This window comes from Thunnus maccoyii, chromosome 23, assembly GCF_910596095.1.
Source record: "Thunnus maccoyii chromosome 23, fThuMac1.1, whole genome shotgun sequence".
Classification (NCBI taxonomy): domain Eukaryota; kingdom Metazoa; phylum Chordata; class Actinopteri; order Scombriformes; family Scombridae; genus Thunnus; species Thunnus maccoyii.
Window position 1 is genome coordinate 25,497,137 of NC_056555.1, and position 20,628 is coordinate 25,517,764.

General features: G+C 39.0%; 1 protein-coding gene and 1 long non-coding RNA gene across 9 annotated transcripts in view; one reads left to right on the forward strand and one right to left on the reverse strand.

Moving 5' to 3' along the window:
- LOC121890607 (filamin-C-like) overlaps positions 1–20,628 on the reverse strand; it is a 75,344-nt gene that overhangs the window by 51,481 nt on the left and 3,235 nt on the right. For all 6 annotated transcript variants that reach the window (XM_042403038.1, XM_042403037.1, XM_042403041.1 and 3 more), the window contains exons 2-3: positions 4,103–4,351; positions 753–850 (exon numbers count right to left, since the gene is read on the reverse strand). In XM_042403038.1, coding sequence (XP_042258972.1) covers positions 753–850; positions 4,103–4,351 — 347 coding nt within the window. The remainder of the gene's footprint in view (positions 1–752; positions 851–4,102; positions 4,352–20,628) is intronic.
- On the forward strand, positions 4,274–20,389 carry LOC121890638. 3 transcript variants are annotated; one of them, XR_006093854.1, is made up of 3 exons: positions 4,274–4,382; positions 6,662–6,734; positions 19,488–20,389. It is a non-coding gene; the product is annotated as an uncharacterized LOC121890638 (long non-coding RNA). The 3 variants fall into 3 exon arrangements; XR_006093855.1 differs by having other exon boundaries at positions 19,491–20,389; XR_006093853.1 differs by lacking the exon at positions 4,274–4,382 and adding an exon at positions 6,017–6,066.

Consider the following 20,628-nt stretch of genomic DNA (forward strand, 5'->3'; position numbering starts at 1 on the left):
CTGAGTTTTAAAACTCTTTCTTTTCTGTGACTTCCTGCCTCGTCTCAGCAGCGACCTGCAGACATGAAGCAGGTAAAAAAAAACCAAAAAAACACAAAAGCAGCCTGAACTCAAATCCAGCTGTGATCTATCAGGAACTCTCCGCTGCTGCTCATTAACACTAAAAACATCTGCTGCTGGTTGCAGCTTTTAAAAACACATCTTCAGGCACGTCCTCTAAAGATGGAAAATATGACTTTAACTACGATCGTTCATCATCGGTTTGTTTTCACTGACTCACTGTGTTCAGCGTCTCTGCTGCTAAGTGACGTTCGGTCAGTATTTAACACACAGCTGCCTGCAGGATCACAGCTGACACAAAAACATACAACATATACTTTATAAACACAGCGTGAGGGAACAGCCTGGTGACTTCAAACTGTTTTATTGCTTTAATCTGCAGAGCTTCCACAGTTTATACAATTTTTTGCCTTTTTCCCCTGAAATATTTTATGGTTGTCAAAATGATGTGATGAGTATTTTATGATGCTGCTTTGTTCCTACGAGTGTTCCAGGTCTGATTCACCGCTTGTTTTGTTATACAATAACATGTCACATGTCATAACATATGTCACCTGTTGATAAGAAGGTGCATTTCGCTCCGTTTATAGTTCATCTTCATTCATACAGATGTTACAAAGAGTAAAAGAAGATCTTCACTTCAGTCAGAACTCAGCGGATGAAAACAAACAAAATAAAAGATAAAAAGTCACCTGTGGCACTCCGAGCCAGTCGTCAGCCTGCTGCATGGCCTCTCTGGCGTTCTCCACTGGCTGACTAGGATCCCATGTTTCCCAGTCTGGACAGAGACCTGAAGGCAGCACAAACACAGCAGAGTGGTTAATTACACACATGAGACACTAAAAACACCAAAATAGAGGTTCAGAAACATCAACAATGTTCCATAAAGTCAGTTAACAGGCTGATTTTCAGGCGCAGAATCGATCGCTGGCGATCAACACACAATGCAGCCGGTTAGATTTGTGTCTGACGTCACACAAACGTAACAATGACAACCTCACGGTGATGATCAAGAGCATGATGGGAAACGCCTGGCTGTCACCTGATCAACGAGCTGATTGGCTGATGTTTTATAGAAACTTGATGTTCTGTTTAGTTGTAAAGATTTGGATAAATATTACAATACCAACATTACTGACTGATTTACTTCTTGTTTTATGAAACAACATAAAACTTTTGGTTAAATAAAGATTCATAAAGAAACACGCGGATGTGAAGCCCCGTCAGTCTAAAGATCTAACAGATCAATAAAGTTAATAGAGTTGTTCTGTATTCTCATTTCAAATATTGCTTTAATTGATCTCCTCGATGTTACAGAACATAGAAACTCAAGACTCTGAATGATGCGACAGGTTTATATCCTGACACTAGTTTACTACTACAATACCCACGAGCCTCGGCTGCCGTTGCTATGGAGGCTGTTGCAGGATGTTTCTGAAGCTATTTACATAAAATCTACATTATTAATGAGCCCCTACTCTGATTGGCTGGAGGTGTGGCCCCCACCTTCACCTCCAACCAATCAGAATAGGACCTAATGAGAGCAGCAGCGTGTTTACCTGCAGTAACGTGTGCAGCTGCAGATGTAAGACAGTATAAACGAAGCAGAGTCTGAAGCTGCTGCTGCACAGCTGAGACTCAACAGGAAGTTTCAGGACGGGGAGATCGTGTCCAAGTTTCCTCACAAGTCAATTTTTTCAAACATAGCTAAAGGTCGCTAGCTTAGCTTTAGCACAGTTCTAGTGTCACTGCAATACAAACTGCAACTACAGAAGTTACGTACACGCAGTCTGTGACTTCTTCTACAGTTCATCTCTTTATAAGACCTGGAGTCAGTAAGTTACCTGAATATTAATGCTGTCTGATTATCAGTTAAACAAGAAATGCGTAAATAAGACCAAACATTTTCTCGCAGTTCTCAGTATTTTATCATTTTTGAAAAACAGAATTCAGTTAAAGATTAATTTATTAACCCTCAATAATAAAAACACACGTCTTTATCTCTTCAGATGTTTAATCAGAGTAGAAAACATTGAGAATCTGATCACAAACCTTCTAATCACCAACTGATGAAGACTATAATTAATTATAATTAAGACTATAGTTCATATCCAGCTGATGTTTTTACCTTTTCAGAGGAAACAGGCAGCCGTGAATCATTTCCTGCCGACATGAAGAATAAATAAACACTGACACTCGTCTGTGATAAAGCTGCTAAGAGGATTTAACTGAACTGACAGGAGGAACATGTGTGTGTGCTGCTGTACTTCTACCTCTGTGAGGACCGGGTCGAGTGAGGACAGTTCAGAGAGTGAAGTGTAGTGGGGACATTTTTCACACCTCAGTTCCTTTCTATTACTGTCATTCAAAGACATTTTAAAAGCTCCGAAGACTCAACATGAAAAGTCATTTAAATGTTTCAGCTAAGCTATTATCTGTTCATCTATTTCACATGAGAAATTGCACTTTAACACCATTCAGTGGTTCTACTCTGTCAACCAATTCAAACACTTTGAGCACTTAAACTAAAACTGACGCTTCAACTCCTTTCAAGGTTTTCACATCAACTGATACTCAAACCTCCTTTAGTGCTTGAGCTAACTTCAACTCCGCATAGCACTTTCACTTCAACTCACCTAAAGTGTCAGTTGAAATTTAAACACTTTAAGTCCTTTCACTGTTTGAATTTCAACTGACACTTCAACCCCCTTTAGTATTTCCGCTACCCCGATCAAAGCTCTCAGTCTGACATTAAAGTTGTTCTTTAGTCTTTAAGTTGTTCTTGCTGTAAAATCAATCACTGTTTGAATTTCAACTGCCACTTCAACTTCTTTCAGTGCTTTCACACCAATTAATCTTTAAACTTTCAGTGCTTGAACTTGAACTTCTGTTCGTAATAGCACTTTCACTTCAACTCACTTCAAGATGAAATTCAAACACATTAAGTCCTTTCACTGCTTAAATTTCAACTGACTCTTCAACTCCTTTCAACAACTTTCCCTTCAGTTACTCTGACATTTCAGTTTCATGATAACACTTAAACGCACAATATGTAATTTCAGCCGCTAGGCGTCTCAATCAAAACAATAACAACAGACGGAGTGTGATGACGGTGTGAAGTAGCAAGGGATCATGGGAGTTGTTGTCTTCGTCGTTAAATAAGCAGCTTCAGCGGGATAGGATTACTCCAGTGTTCATCGTTCAGGATGTTTTTACCTGCAGAGGTCTCCTCCTCTCCAGAACAAACGGACCCGGAGATTACAGGTAAAAACACTGAATAAAACTGTTTCACCTAAAAAAATCAGTGTTTCTCCGACGATGTTCGGCGACCACCGGACGTCCGGTACGAGCTGTTAGCCGAGCTGCTGCTAACACTTGTTCGGTTTATTTCTCTTATAACTTTAGATCCAGACGTTCGGCCGGTTTCTCCCGGTCTCCTCCTCTCCAAAAACAAATATACACGCAGATTAAAATCGTTAAAATACTAATTAAAGCTGTTTCACCTAAAATGACTAAAATCTGTCTTCCGGCTAAAAGATATAGTTAAAAACCACCTAAATTTATCATGAAAATGTGTCTTAAAACTGAATAAAAGTCCATTTATAACAGTTTGTGTGGAACAACCACAACGCCGATGTATTATCTTGTATGTGTGTAAGTTACTCTTTGGTAGACGCCATTGTAGCGGACAAACACAGCGCCGCCGTATGCATCTGGTGCGTGTTTACTCTTTGGTAGAGGAGGTATGACGTCATCGACAGGCGACCAAATGAAACGGTCCGTTACTTTGATTAAATTACAGATTTCTCTGAGTTTGAACATTGTTGGAAACATTTGGGATAATGTAAGTACACAACTCAACAACATATATAACATAGGTCTAGTTGTTTTTACACATTTTAATGTGGAATAATTACAGATTATAGCTTTAAAATGAAACAAGCATCTAATCCGAAATGAAGCCTTTTCAGCTTTTTCATGTAGTTGACTATAAGGATTATTGATTATCGATTAGAGTCTGGGACATCAGTCCTGGTCCTACCTGGGGCGCAGTTGTCCACCAGAGCTCCCAGTGCCTTGCCGTCCCTCCAGTCTCGGTGGAAGTTGGTGATGGGCAGCTGGGGCACCTTGTTCTGGATCCAGCCCAGCAGACGCTGCTTGGGCGTCAGCTTCTTGGCGTCTTCGTCGTCCTCGTCCTCCCACATGGGCATGGAGATAGAGTAGTGCAGGATCAGGGTCCAGATCAGACCCAGGATCAGCTTCAGGTTCCCGTCCACGATGGCTTTAGAGTCTGGAGGACAGAAGGAGGGACGAAGGGACAGGTTGGTGTTTAGTGTCATCAGGTTTCATATGAGACTGTCTGAGATTTTCATTACACTCACGGTATCAATACTTTCATAAAATATACAAGTCAGCAGATGTTTTTTATTTATATGAAGCTGAAATCTGTGACTTTCAGCCTGTTGTCACCTTCTGCAGCACTGAGACGTTTACAGCAAAATAGAAAAAGTTAATGTGGGTTTTTTTTAAATCAGAATCAGACACTTGAAAAACTGGAAAGTCTGTAATTCCACTGCGACACGTCTGAGAAAATATTTAAAAACCACCTGAACGTACACCTGAACGTGTAACATTCAAGGACAAAATACTCCTGCAAACTGTCTCACTTCCTGCTAGTTTATTTATTTATAATATTTGAGTTATGATTTTATTTCTTTGTGCAGATTAAAATCAAGCAAATAGGAAAGAAGCCTATGAGACTTATTGATTACCTCTATCTAAATAATACATACATAAATATACAAGAAAAACAAAATGAGACAATTAAGAAAAACAAATAAAATTATAAAACCAAAATTAAATCCTTTTTAAATCTGCTCTAAAGGACTCAGAAAAGTAGTTCCATAAATTTGGATCCCTGTATTTGACTGAAATCTGTAGTCAGATGTTTGTGAAGATGAAGATCAGATGATTGTCTGGTTGACTCAGAGTGAATCCGAGAGTTAGTTTCAAAATATGACCTGAAATTATCTGGAATATTTCTCTCCTTGACTTGTAGCTCAAATATAAAATATCATATCGACTGTGAGAAGTTGAGTTTGTTGAAATAAAGACGCTGATGAGGAGAAAAAAGATTTGAGCTTCAACAGATTGTGTGAGGAGTTGTGGGAAATGTACAGATTATACTGTAATATGAAATGTAAGTATAAATTAAAGATAGATTTAAGTCTAAATGATCTTCAAGTACAGGAACCAGCTTCATAATGGTTCAATATATATTCATAGATGTAGGATAAAATCTGAGAATGACAGTTGCTGAATGAAATTAAGTGCACAATTTTCAGTATTCATCATGAATGGAAATCTTACTGTTTCTTCATTTCAACAGCATCCATAAATGCATGAAAATACAAACATGGTGTGACATGCATATCGATGTCCAGTGCATCTGTAACTGATGTGCAGCATCACCTGGGAGAGTTGCACCTGATGTAAATGTCCTCTGACGCACAGGAGAGACAAAAATACACGTTTGTTCTGATTCTTTTGTGAAACAGAAGCGAAAAGTTGTTGAAACTGGTTGTAGAAATCAAACGGCAACGCAAAGTGTCAAAAACTGCAGTTCCTCCAATGGCCACTTGAGGCTCCAAAAGCAAGTCAATCCCCATAAACCCCCATGTTAAAATGCTCAACGTTACAGCAGAAATAAACATGTTTACAGCCTGGTGCAAAAAAAAGTTTCAGTCTCTAAAGTCAATTTCCTCGTTCATGAAAACTGTACGCGGGTGAATTTTTATATAACTCACCCCTTTAAATTTTATTAAGCCTTGAAGTTATGCATAATTAAGGTTGTGACTGCTTTAAATGACGGGGGGGGGGGGGGGGGGGGGGGGGGGGGTGCTGTCACAGGCAAGTCGCTATCACGGCAACAACATTGGTTAGGTAACGTAATCATGTCGTAACTCCAGATTCACAGAGTAGAGGCGTAGCTGTCGCTGTTTCGCAGTGAGTTTTCAGATCATGAAAGTTAAATGTAACTTTTTGGTCGCCTAAAAAGTCTGGTTGTACTAAAAGATCTTTATTTTTCCAGTAAGTACATTTTGTTTTAATGGTTTTAAGCCTGTTTTTCATGAGCGAAAATTAGCATTAGCATTAGCATTATTACAGTTAACCATAGACTGCACATGCACCGTGCTAACCAAGCTAGCAACTCTCGTCCAAAATAATTTTTACAGTCTGTGGTAGAAATCTCTGGTTTCCTGATTCTCTACAATATAACTTTAACAAGCTCCCGGGACTCAAGTCTATTATTTGTGTTGGTCAGATTCATTGTCATTGTTGGTTAAGTTTGTTTTATTAACTTAGCTTATTGTTGCCATGGTTACCAGCGATTTAACAGACCCTAAGCTCTGATACAAAGCAGTTTTGACGCAGACTTAATCACATCCTAACTGACTGTCACAACATTTGTTTTCTAACGATCACAGCTTTGTTTCAACAAATCAATAAATCTGTTCCCGTGTCCAAAATCAAAGCTCTTGGCTTTCACGTTGTTTATCTTTATTTAATGTCAGGAGGCTTTTATTTTCTCTCTCTGAAGGTTTCATCCATCGACAGCAGCGAGCAGAGCTGCTGCAGGATGATGTCATTCAACCCCGAGTCCGAGGAATGAGGTCAGTTTAAATAAGAAACACATGCACACACTCACACTAACACACACACAAATACACGCTAACATCCAGGAATCTGAGGCAGCGGGGAGAACGCCGTCACCCACAGTCGTTCCCGAATAAACTGAAAACTAATTCTTTGACCAGCTTTCAGTCTGACGACTCTTTCTTTCTGAAACACTTTGCATCTCAGCCAAAACTCTGCAACGAGACCACAGATGACTCACAGTTCTGCCTCCCTGAATCTGTGTTTTTATTTTTATTTCAGCTCTGGATCGAGGTCATCGTGTTTTCACCGCGTGAACGTGTGTCGTCTTTAAACAGTCGGGATGAAAACCTCATGTTCCCCCTGTGAGGCGCATTGGAGAAACACAGTTGAAGTTTCTGATCCATCGTCACCCATCAGGAAACAGAAAATAAGTTCATAAATCAAACATGTTCCTGGCAGACCGTTGGCTGCATGCTAACACCGCTTAGCATTTATAACATGCTTAGAGTTCATGAAGAGCTCACAAGATGAAGGAGCAGAGTTCAAACTGTGTCAGGATGAACCAGCATTTCACTGCTTCGGCTTCAACCAGACTCTTCATCTCCTTTCAACATTTTCATTTGAACTCAAAGTTAAAAAAAACTTTCTGTGCTTAAACTCCAGTTGACTCTTCAGCTCCTTTTAACATTTTTAACATCTCTCTTTGACATTTTAACTCCTTTCAGTTCTTTCAGTTCAAGTATCTCTAAATCATTTTCAGCACTTTCTCTTCAGTTGACACTTTTTTAATGTCTGACTCTTAATTAAGGCCCCGTTTACACCTGGTATTAATATGCATCCTGAGTGATCTCACTTCCCTGCTCTATATGCAAATAAACACAGACATCATTTCCATTTTCAAAGACCAAATTTGTTTGTTATTAACCGGACCGGGGGTCTGCTCCGTCCAAAACTGAGAGAGAGAGTTTACATTTACACACAAGACGCAGCAGCATAACTTCAATGATTATTTAAATCTCCGACACACCAACAGCATCGGTCAGGATCTAATGTTAATTAATGTTCTTTTACACGTCCAAAGCAGCGTCCTGATAGATCCTCAGCTCCATCATGTCGAGCAGCAAAACTAAAAACTGTCGTCATCAACTTGACAGGACAGAGGAAACTATCCAGCAACGTTTCGCTTCTGAAATATTTTTTTAGACGGACAAACGAAAAATCAGGCTAATGGTTTCATTTCTATTCGAACTGTCGATTTGAAGAACCAACCTTGTTCAGTATCTTCATTCATTCATTAATTCGAACCTTTATTTAAGCCTAGAAAGTCATCGAGGTTTCCCTCATTTGCAAATTCACTTAATTGTTTGATCTTCAATTAACATTTCGACTCCTTTCAGCACTGTCACTTCAGCAGACGATACATTTCTCTCTGTGCTTTAACGTCAACAGACTCTATATCAACTTTCAGTGCTCTCACTGTCATTTCAAGTGACTTTCAGCACTTTCACTTCAATTAGTGCTTTAACACCAATCAGCTCTTCAACTTCCTTCAGTGATTTGACTTTAACTGACACTTAAACTCCTTTCAGCGCTTGGACGTCAACTAACTCTTCAACTCCTTTCAGCAACTTTCACTTCAACTGATTCTCATTGGCTCGACTCCTCAACTGATCCGACAACATGAATTCAGTCGGATTTTGACACAATGTCGTCGTCGCCAACAGATTTCCAGAGTCGGGCCCGAATATGAATTAATACTTTTACTTGAACCGACACGTCTTTCAGCACTTTCACTTCAACTGATGCTTAAATTTGTTTAAGCGCTTGACTCCTGAACTCCTTTAAACCCTTAAACTCTTAAATCAACTCTCCCTTCAACTCCTTTCAGCACTTTTACATCAACTGACAGTTTAACTTTGTTTCAGTGCTTGAACTTTATCTGACTCTTCAACACTTTTTAGACTTTTATTTGAACTGACACTTTAACTTCTTTCAGCGGGTGAACTTGAACTGACTCATAAACTTTTCTCCAGCTGTGTATTTATGTGTGTGTTAATATTTGGACCTGGTTGTACTGACTAAATCCCTGTGGAGAAGGTGTGTGTGTGTGTGTGTGGGTTTACCTGTCTATCTTTGTGAGGACCAATCTGAGTTTAAAACCTTTGTATAGAGGACATTTTTCAATTTGACACAAACCTTCAAAGTATTGTTTTAGGGTTCAGGCCTGGTTTTAGAGTTCAGGTTAGAATCAGGTTCATTTCAGGGTTTGGGAGGTTTGGGAATACATGATATCAGCGAGGGTCCTCACAAAGATAGATGTACAAACGTGTGAGTGTTTCCGTTGTCTTGTGGATACAATCATGAAATCAAATTTTCCTCTGAGGTCAGATGACTGTTATTCACACACACACACACACACACACACACACACACACACACTCAGGAAACTCTGTGTCCAGAGATTAGTCGGGTCCGGAGAGGAAGTGTTTTGGTCGGAGCGTCGCTGTAATCTTTCCCCAGGAAACAGGGGCTGATGTGTTTGTTCTTCTTTTCTCTTCAGCTCAGATGAACTCTGAACTCATTTGATGAACATAAAGTAATTTAACAGCAGTCTGATTACGTCACAGTTCTGTCATTTAGCAGGTTTGGACTGTTTATAAAATCCTGGCTACGGATTGGATCCTTTGGACACATTTGGTACCTGCAGTCCAGCCTTCATGCTGTCATGTTTAACTGTTGAATCAATTAACTTTTTGTCACATTATGAAGAAACGTATTTAATATTTATTCATGTTGGTGCGTTTTGCAGGATTGCATTAAACCTTTGACTGTAGTAAAAGTGAATAACCTTTTAATAAGAACAGAGTTGTAAATCAGTGGTTCCCAGCTGGGCTGCAAGCATTTGGCTCCACTTCGTTACATCAGCAACAGAACAAATAAAACAGACTTATGATTGATGCTTTATCAACCAGAAAGTCCACAGAGCTGCAGTGGTGTATACAAATGTATTTTCCCCCCATTAGCTACAGCATTGCAGCACTTATCCACAAAGAAGCTTCGCATTGTGACAATTCAACCATAACAACTTACATCATCACACATTGCATCGCAAAATAAAACACACACAGACAAGACAAACTCCTGACAATACAATGAATAAAATATATTAAATCCACTTTATGATTTCAAGTAGTTTATAATCATTTATGTTCTTAAAGTCGAGTTCCTGAAGTCTTGAACATAAAGGGAAAAACTGTAGTTAAACTAGCTTGTGTTGCATGGTTACGATAATATCTGATGAGACTAAAACAGTTACAGGAGCTCTATTGTTGAATAATTCTTCAAATTAATTTATGTCAGGAGTCCTCTGACAGGTGGGATGGATGGAAGTATGTTTGGTCACATGATGTCTAACATGATGATGAAGAGATTACAGATGAAGGTTGATTCAGATGTTTAAGGGTTCTGGGTAAAGTCATGTCTTGTATCTGGCTGTATGCTGCTGCTCGGTGTTCGCACGGAAAACAAACAAACAAATTTTCATAAAGTAAAACTAAAAGTCCGAGTGTGTGTTTTTTGTCGCAGCAGAGACGCCTCTCTCTCACTCTGCAGCAGAAAGCTGTTAAGTCTGAATGGACTCTGCTGTTCTGAGCTGCACAATAACACGTCCTGTTTAGCCGTTAACGTCTGACACTTGGTCACCAAGGGTTACCAAACAAACAAGTGAAAGGTCCTGCTGCAGAGAAACAATAGAGTCCTGATAGAAAGACTACAGTGTCTGAGGAAACCCCCACCTCCCCACAAACCCCCCCCACACCCCACCCCTGATCTGTGCAGCCCCGAGGGTGACGGAGAAACTGTGTAATGCTGACATTTTGAAAGAGAAGCTTTATGAGAGGAAGTGATAGAGTGAGAGTGGAAAGAGGAAAACGGAATCATGACGATGGGGGGAAAGAATTATTATTATTATTATTATTATTCTCTGCAGGTGGCCCCCTGCAGGCTGAAATGTTCACGACACCCCCGCAACAGGAACGTGTTTACAGGCTGATGATTATAAAGGTTCAGTGTGTAAGAATTGGCCAACTAATACAAACAAATAGGGGGCAGTATATCAACCCCCCCAATCAATCAATCAATCAATCAATCAATCAATGTGTCATTGATAAGCTTGCATAATATTCAGCTGAAAGCTCCAGAAAAGAAACTCTAACTTAGAAGAAAAACTGCAAAATGTAAAATACCCGACAATCTTCTTTTTGTTATTAACGAAGTGTAATTGTGATTTAATATTTTGACGTTTTAATCTTTGTAAACTGGTGACCAGCTCGTAGCATCGTGTTGTGATGATGCAAGTTAAATTTATTGTTATGTTCTCGCAAATAAAGTTATTTATAGGCAACAAGGAGATTTGTACATTGTTTTGTTTAAATGCAAACTGATGAATTCCTCGGTGGACGTGCTGTCCCTGGTGTTGAGAGGTGTGGTCGGTAGGCGTGCTAATAATTGTCCCCTATCCTGATGATGCACGCACATACGTGTGTGCGTGTGCATGAACGTGCGATGCACTTAAGGGTCTCGGTTTGGGAGAATGAAAATATGGTCACCGTACATTAGAGTACTGAACTCACTGATGGTGAAACAGCATCATTTTTTCATTACTTGCTGCCGTTTTGCAACAATCCAGCAGAGACCTGATTTATTGATATGATATTTCAATATCGATCCAGCTTATTACAATGTGCTACGATGCCAAACGGCTCATGTCAGCTTTTACACAGCTGGTGCATCAGATCAGCTGATGTCTGCAGCCGGCTGCTCCAACAAGGTTGGTGCAGCCAATATGATCTCAGTTTATCCAAATAACGCTTATTTGGATAAACTGAGATCATATTGGGAATCTAAATTGCTACCTCAGATTTATCTGCTGACCCTTTGGAGGGGCCCGACCTCTAGGTTGGGAACCACTGGACTAAACTAGCTAACTGTATATAAAGTAGTGTAAACTAGCTCCACCTCCAGCAGCTACAACAGTAACATGCTGCTCTAACACTGATGCTTCACTATTAATAATCTAATGATGTCATATATAATAATATATCAGTCAGAGGGACCAAACCACTACTTTTACTGCAATACTTTAACTACATCAAGCTCATAATACTTATGTACTTTTACTGCAATACTTTAACTACATCAAGCTCATAATACTTATGTACTTTTACTGCAATACTTTAACTACATCAAGCTCATAATACTTATATACTTTTACTTGTAATGGAGTACTTGTACATTGATGTATTGGTACTTTTACTGCAGTAAAGGATCTGAATATTTCTTCCACTGCTGTTCTTGGATTTAAAGTATCTCAGACGTGTCGACTGTCAGTGTTTATCTTCAAAAAGGCTTTTTTACTGAAACAGCTGCTGTAAAACGAGGGAGTCGTCTTATAATCAGTGTGTTGTATCTTGTACAGATTGTGTTGGACTGGACTGAGAGATTTGGACTCTGGTGGTGAAAACACAGAGAAAAGCCCTCACATGTATTTAGTTTTAGGAAATGTAACACAGATCTCATTAGACACACACACACACACACACACACACACACACAGCAGGTGGGCAGCAGCTGTATAAATGTGTGTGTTGTTGTTTATCCTGACGAGAGTGTTCAGCTTCACAAAGACCCGCAGCTATTTAAAGACACACACACACACACACCTGTGACCTATAAAAGCCTGTTGGGAGCATTTCCAGCCAGCAGCTGGAAGGTCGAAATCCTCGAGAGTGCCGTACAAACTGCTACTGGACCAATCAGCAGCTTCACGTCTTAAAGCCGAAGCACCTTGAAGTGCCACCGACGGCCGCCAGCTGCTCCCATTCAGAAAGAATCGACTTCTCTCTGCAAATACTGAGTCAATCATTGTTTTCAGTGAGTCCTTCTGGTCTCAGTCTCTAAATTCAGACCCTCTAATAAACTTGCTGGAGGTCATTTTGGAAATGAATGCTCAGTTAATAAGATTTGAAGACTTATAGCAGCTTTGATGTTGCTGTGTGGTCGTTGATTGACAGCTGTGATTGACAGCTGTGATTGACTCACACTGAGTCGGACTGTTGTTGCAATATTTCACTAAGTTTAATGTTACTTTATTATGAAAGAACAGTTTATATGCAATCTATGTACTGAACAGTCTGTAGATGAAACTACAGTTCCCATGAGGCTTTGCTAATTTCACTAGAAACCTGCTGCATGTTACTTTGAAACCAAAAGTACTGACAATAACATTCATGGTTACAGATATCACTGTTACAGCGGCTCTTTATAGATAGATAGATATACTTTATTGATCCCCAAAGGGGAAACTACAACAGTCACCACACGCCAACACACACACACACACACAACAAGAGCAAAACACATAAAAACAAAGACAATCAAAGCCAGTATAAAACATTTTAAACAGTCTGAGAGACGGCGGACACATGGAGCAGAAATGTGCGTTTGACAACAAACCAAAGCAATAAAAACTCCCTGAAGTGCCGACACGAAGCAAATAAAGAATACAAAAGACCTAACAGCAGCAATAAATAATCATACAGGCCGTTTAATACTGTAGCAACCAACAAACAACAGCATAAAAAGGACACTCGCTACGATGCTCTGGTTAAAAAACAGAAGTAGTTCTCTGTTTACGTCAAAGGACCATGTTGGGATTTTCCTCCCAGTTTAGTTTCTTATCCAAACATCTCTGTGATCTCCCTCAAGTCCATAATCAGCTCCTCTGTTTTACTCATCTGTAGGTTTAAATAATCAGCTTTTGCACTTTAGATGTTGACGGTTATATTAGTGAAGCTTAACTAGTTTTAAATCACATACTGTGACCAGACCCACACTTTGTATTTCTCTTTTTTTGCGTTTCTATGACTCGTTCCTGTAGATACACTGTAGTACGTTCTATAGAGAGCTACACATCTGACTGTATTTACACTGTATACACATTTATACACTATCAACCATTAAACTACATATAAACACTATATACACATTTATACACTATCAACCATTAAACTACATCAACACAAACTTTTTCATCTTGTCTTTGATAAGTACAAACTTAAATTTAATAACTTGATAACTTATTTTCATGAAACCATCTTTTACGTTGAACCGGTTTACAAATGTTCACTACAGCAGATGTTTTATTACGTTGTTGTCTGAAAGCTGATTTTTCAGTATAAATCAATAAATTGTTTTATAAAACAGGTCACATGTTTCCTACAAATGTTGACACGAGCTGATCACAAGCAGTAGATATCAATGAACACAACTAATAATAATAATAATAGTAATAATAATAATAATAATAATAATAATAATAGTAATCATATGTTTCTTATAATTGTAGGTTCGGTGGATTGAAGAAACATCTTATAAAAACAAAAAAATCATATAAGTTACTAAAGTTTACTCCACATGAATTTTTTATGAAACTTACAGTGATGAGTGTGAGTGTGTGTGTGTGTGTGTGTGTGTGTGTGTGTGTGTGTGTGTGTGTGTGTGTGTGTGTGTGTGAGTGTGTGTGTGTGTGTGTGTGTGTGTGTGTGTGTGTGTGTGTGTGTGTGTGTGAGTGTGTGTGTGTGTGTGTGTGTCAGCTGTCGTCACAGTTGTTCTGAGGCATTTCAACCAACAGCTGGAGGGTCAACAGATCCTCACACACACACACACACACACTTTCTCAACCATCCTCCTCCACTCCCCCCCACCACCACCATGTCATGTGGTCTGTTAGACTGGGGGGGGGGGTTGGCAGTAACGAGACTGAACGTTTGTTGTTTAGAGTCAAACTGCTCCGAACGCTAATGATGAGGCGGCAGCAGCAGTGTGACAGTCAGCAGATCACACACACACACACACACACACACACACACACACACACACTCACACACACACACACACACACACACACACTCACACACACACACACACACACACACTAACACACACACAGAGGGGGGAAATCCACTCTTCATGTCTCGGCTGCTTCAGACTCAGAGTTGTAAACAGAACTGCTGGTTTTAGTTTTTATATTCTCAGACAGATTTCAAACATCGGACAAAACATTAAAATATGGAAGAGAGTCAAAATGTTTAAATGTAAATAGAGTCGACACTTTAACTTATTACATTATAATTCAAGTAATTATCTAAAAACTTTTTATCTCAACTTTGTATCAAAACTTTGATTTATGTAATAATTTTGACTTAAAAGTCGTTATTCTGACTTACAGAGAATAATTGTATCACTGACACATATTTCATCATTTCATCATTTCATCTGTTGGTGTCGTTAAGTCGTCTTTGGACATGAATGACGATCATGCTGCAACATTAGCTTGTAGCCTGTGAGCTAACTGAGCAGGATAAAGCGGATCGTCTGTCTGTTCTTTCTCTCTCTGGTTGATAGTCAGAGTGTAATCCTCAGAGCCACATGGCTTCTCCTGCAGGAAACATGAAGTCATCCAGTCTGTTTGAGCTGAGATAGAGGGGGGGGGAGGATAATCTGGCAACCCTCCTGCTGACCTGCATTCATCCAGAGAGACTTTACACTGAGAAACACACCGACAGGTCCAACTTAACAACTGGAACCAGAAGAAAAAACCTAACTCTCATCTGTTGTTTTTGTTTCTGATGTTCTGCAGACTCTTTGCTTCTGCTGGCATCATTTTAACAGACACACAGTTCTACTACTGAACCTCAGAGAACTTCACACACCCTGAAACAAAAAGCCCTAAAACACCCTTCATTAATCCTTAACTCACCCTCCAAAACACAACACTCACATTAAACACACAACATGTCATTTCAGCCGCTAGGCGTCTCAATCAAAACAATAACAACAGACGGAGTGTGATGACAGTAAGAAGTAGCAAGGGATCATGGGAGTTGTTGTCTTCGTTGTTAAATAAGCAGCTTCAGCGGGATAGGATTACTCCAGTGTTCATCATTCAGGATGTTTTTACCGGCAGAGGTCTCCTCCTCTCCAGAACAAACAGACACACAGATTAAAATCGTTAAAATACTAATTAAAGCTGTTTCACGTAAAAAATCAATATTTCTCCGACGATGTTTGGTGACCACCGGACTTCCTGGAGGGGCTGTTAGCCGAGCTGCTGCTAACGTTTGTCCAGTTTATTTCTCTGATAACTTAAGATCCAGACGTCCAATGACTAAAATCCTTCTTCCGGCTAAAAGATATAGTTAAAAACCACCTAAATTTATCATGAAAATGTGGCTTAAAACTGAATAAAAGTCAGTTTATAACAGTTTGTGTGGAACAACCACAACGCCGATGTATTATCTTGTATGTGTGTAAGTTACTCTTTGGTAGACGCCATTGTAGCGGACAAACACAGCGCCGCCGTATGCATCTGGTGCATGTTTACTCTTTGGTAGAGGAGGTATGACGTCATCGACAGGCGACCACATGAAACGGTCCGTTACTTTGATTAAATTACAGATTTCTGTTGGAAACATTTAGGATAATGTAAGTACACAACTCAACAACATATATAACATAGGTCTAGTTGTTTTTACACATTTTAATGTGGAATAATTACATATTATAGCTTTAATCTACTCCACAGTGTTTGTTATGAAAGCTAAAGATGCTGAAATGTGTCCATTCATTGGAAAAACTAATCAACTTAAAAAGCCACATTTTTATGATCGTTTTTAAGTAAATCTTTTAACTGGATGAAGGATTTTAGTCTTCGTACGTCTGGATCTTAAGTTATCAGAGAAACAAGCAGAGCAAACGTTAGCAGCAGCTCGGCTAACAGCCTCTACAGACTTCCTGCGTCACCGAACAACGTCAAAGAAACACTGATTTTTAACGTGAAACAGCTTTATTCAGTGTTTTTACTGGTTTTAATCTGCGGGTCCGTTTGTTCTGGAGAGGAGGAGACCTCCAGAGACGATGAACACTGAAGGAATCCAAACTGACTGCAATGATGAAGAACTCCCATGATCCCACACTACTTCACGACGTCATCAAACTCCACCATTCGTTATTGCTTTGATTGAGACCCGTAGCAGCAGAATTTACATATGGTGCGTTTAAGTAGCACATATTTAATGTCATTAATTAAGGTGATTTTAACATGAAGGGATTTTATTTTCAGCTGTTAATTAATGAGTTTTGATGTGATTCAGTATTCAGGTATTTAATTGATCGGGGAAAAACAAATACATTAATGGATTAAAGGCTTTTTTTAAAATAGGTTTTCTTCATGAATTATGGGGTTTTTTAAAGAGTATAAACCTCTTAAAATACCTTTCACAGGTCGGCCACCTCTTAAGTTCTATTTGATAATATATTTAGTTTGTTTTTTAATTATTTTAAAAACCTTGAAATTCACTAAATACCATTAAAAGCTTCCCCTGAATGTTTGAAATGAGGTTAAAAGTTCAGAGGAGGAGACTGATCTGGATTTTCTTTGAATCATGAGCCCATTGATGGTACAAAAGTGCGTCAAACCACTTGATCGTTTTTCAGTTTTTTCCACTGCAGCATTACTTTTCTTCTTGTTTTCTATCTTGTTTCATCTTTAACTTGTTTCCTTTATTTAGGGACAAATTTCATTCACATTCTTTCCAGAAAACTTAATGGAGAATTATCATTTTTTAGGTCTTTATGCCTCTGATATAAATCAGATTTTTGATATAAAAGGTTCATATGATGCAAACACAGTGACAGACTGATGCATGACTCTATAATAATGTGTAGAGGAGGGGGTTGGGGGGGTGGGGGGGTGGGGGAGTGATGGGGGGGGGGGGGGTCCTGGCTCCAGCTGAACATTCCTCTCTGCTGACTGCAACACACATGGAAATCATTACAGACGGAGAGATTCGGTCAGGAACAACCAGTTTAAGAATGAACCACACTGACACACATTCACTGCAACACACCTGAACATCAGACCTACAGCGACTCACAGCCTTTTAGATCTTATTGAACCGATCAGGGTCACAACATGAGCTCTGTGTGCAGAGAATCAGAAGAACATGTGGACAAGACAAGAAGAAGAACTGGGGAACGCTTCAGTGATTCTTCTTATTATTTACCTTTATTTATAACATGATATGTACATGTTGGTAGAAGACGTGAACTTTAGGGAATAAAGGGAGAACAATCTGAGAGCTGAAAAAGGACGCCAAGGGCCGTAATTATCGAGCTCCTCAGAGCAGGAAATTGCTCCTAAATTACTCCCAAAAATGATCAGTGACGCATTAGGAACGAGAAATAAAAGCATCTTATCTCTGCTGATATTTAGGAGCTGCAGAGTTCTGACCTGTCAGGAGACGTTCATGCAGAAATACTCAGAGAGAAGAGATGTTTTATGAAAGCTTGATGAAAATAACCTCATTGAAAGATTGTTTTTACACAAAACAAAAGCTCTAACAGGGAACATGCAGCTTTGCAACAGTGATGAATCAGACTTGGATCGATCGTACAGATATTACACATGTGAGAGCAACTAAAACTTATTAACTTAACAGGCTACATTTATTTTTTTAACCCATGTGAGTGTGTTTGTTTACAGTCTGTGAAGGCTGCATGGTGAGTGTATATATCTCTGTAAGAGAACTACGACACGTCATCCTAGTTTCTACTTTGTGGCTCTGAGTGTCATAAAACTCGTCCTCCTTCCTGACAGTCAGATGCTTCATAAACGAGTCTCAGGGCGACTCTGAGGTCGGAGTATTTTTAGTAACTTTCAACATGATTTCTGGGAGTGATTCTGAGAAGATAAATACAACCTCTGGTCCAAACTGGTTTAATAATGCAAAGGAAAAAGATTTAGTTTTGCACACAAGTCTTTTTTTGTGTAACTGCTCAGCGAAGATCAGAGCTCCACCAGAGATGATGATATTTTACTTTGCAGTCTGGCGGTACACTAGCTGCTAGCTGCAAAGCTAACAACTGACAGATTGAAATATCTCAATAACTATCAGATAGATTGTTGTGAGATTATGTACAAAGCTAAAGACATTATCAGCCTTAGTTCTACTTTGTGTTTACTGCTAATTAGCAAACTGGCATGCTACCATGCTAAACCAACATGGCAAACATTATACCTGCTAAACATGCTAGCGTTATTGCTGTGAGCATGTTAGCATGCTAATGTTAGCCTGTAGACTCTCAACTCTCTGTTGTCTGACTGAGAAGAGACGTTCATCTCTGTCAGAAACACTTCAACACAAATTCGTACGTTTCCAAAACGCTAAACGTTACATCTCTGGTTTGCAAGAAGCAAGAATACACGAGGATTAAAATACCTTCCTGGCTTGTTGTGAACATCTCACAAATAAATTCAGACGTTCCAGATTTAAATCAGAAAACTTCTAATTTTGGAAGACCTCTACTAAGCAAAGTTCTTTATTTAAAACTATATTAACACTATAAGCAATATTCTACTGAGAAGGTTTGTTCTCTCTATGATTTTTAATGTATTTCCTGTATGGATTAAGAGGTTTTTAAGGGGTAAAATAATCCTTAAAATGTACAAAATAGCATGACAGGATCCCCTTATTTGGGGTCTTTTAATTGTAAATCCAGAAGCTCACTCTAATTAGAGGTTAATTAACGTATGAATGAGTGGATTCGATATATGAAGGCTGTTCTGGTATTAGAGTTCTACTTTGTGTCTGTTGAGGAACGTCTGGACTGAAATCCTCCGTCTGTTTCCTCTCTGGATCTATTTTCAGCAGCTGTCGGTGGAGCGAGAGCAGAGCTCAGCTGTCCTGCATCAATCAGCTCCTACACCAACAACACCACCAACCAACGAGACCCTCCCCACCCCCCACATCCCCCACCGCAGGCCTCTCAGACCCCCAACACTCCTCCACAGGAGTCCTGCTGTCTTTTGGGTTTGACTGAGTTCAGCGTTTGTTCGTTCATGTGATCGTTTAAAGACGTTTTTGATTTCACACATGATCTGTTTTCCCTTCACAACAGTCCTCACTGTTTCTAGAAATGATTTCATTTTATTTCAGTTTTTAAGTCAAAAGAAATATTCAGCGTTATTTTTATAATTGCATCGATTAATCTATTGGTTTTATGCTTAATCTTTTAACACCCACTGAATTAAAAACAATCAGATGTTTTGACTGTGATAAAAGTTTGTGACACTGTTGGACCAACAGATTTTTAAAGTTGTAATGTTGTAAACTCCTGGATTAGTTAAACGTCACAATGTTTATCTTTCAATACACATGTTCATATTCACGTATGTAACTTTCCATATTAGGTGGAAACGGCATGAAGACTAAACCTGTTATTATTATTGGCTGTTACAGACCTCAAAAACAAACAAGACTTTTAGATTTATAATGAAATCTGCAATAACATCGTTACTTTACCTTTCATATTATCCTTTGTATTTTTAATGTGAGAGTTATTATTTTTATTTCTTAAATTGTGATGATGTGTTTTTGGATTTCAGGATTGTTTCTTTGTCGTTTAACATCTTGTGACCATGTTGGAAACAATCTTTTTAACTTTAACATGTGATCTCTCAGGTCTTTGTTTTTGTGTCTGTAAACCATAAATAAATCAAATCATATCACACCTGCAGTCTGGCTGCTGCGGGAGGAGCAGTGAGCCGTAAAAGGTGAGTTTGTAATCAATTAAAAATATTAATCACAAGTTAGCAGAATTCAGTCTCAAACTCAGCTAAAGAATATTAAAGGAATAGTTCGACATTTTGGGAAAACAGATATAGATAGAACTTGAAGTTTTCCTGGATGTTGAACCATATTTACATGTTGGAAAACTGATAATTACCATAAATCTTGTATGACTTGAATGCAGCGTTTCTTTCTGAGTGTATCTGTCCACCATGGCTTC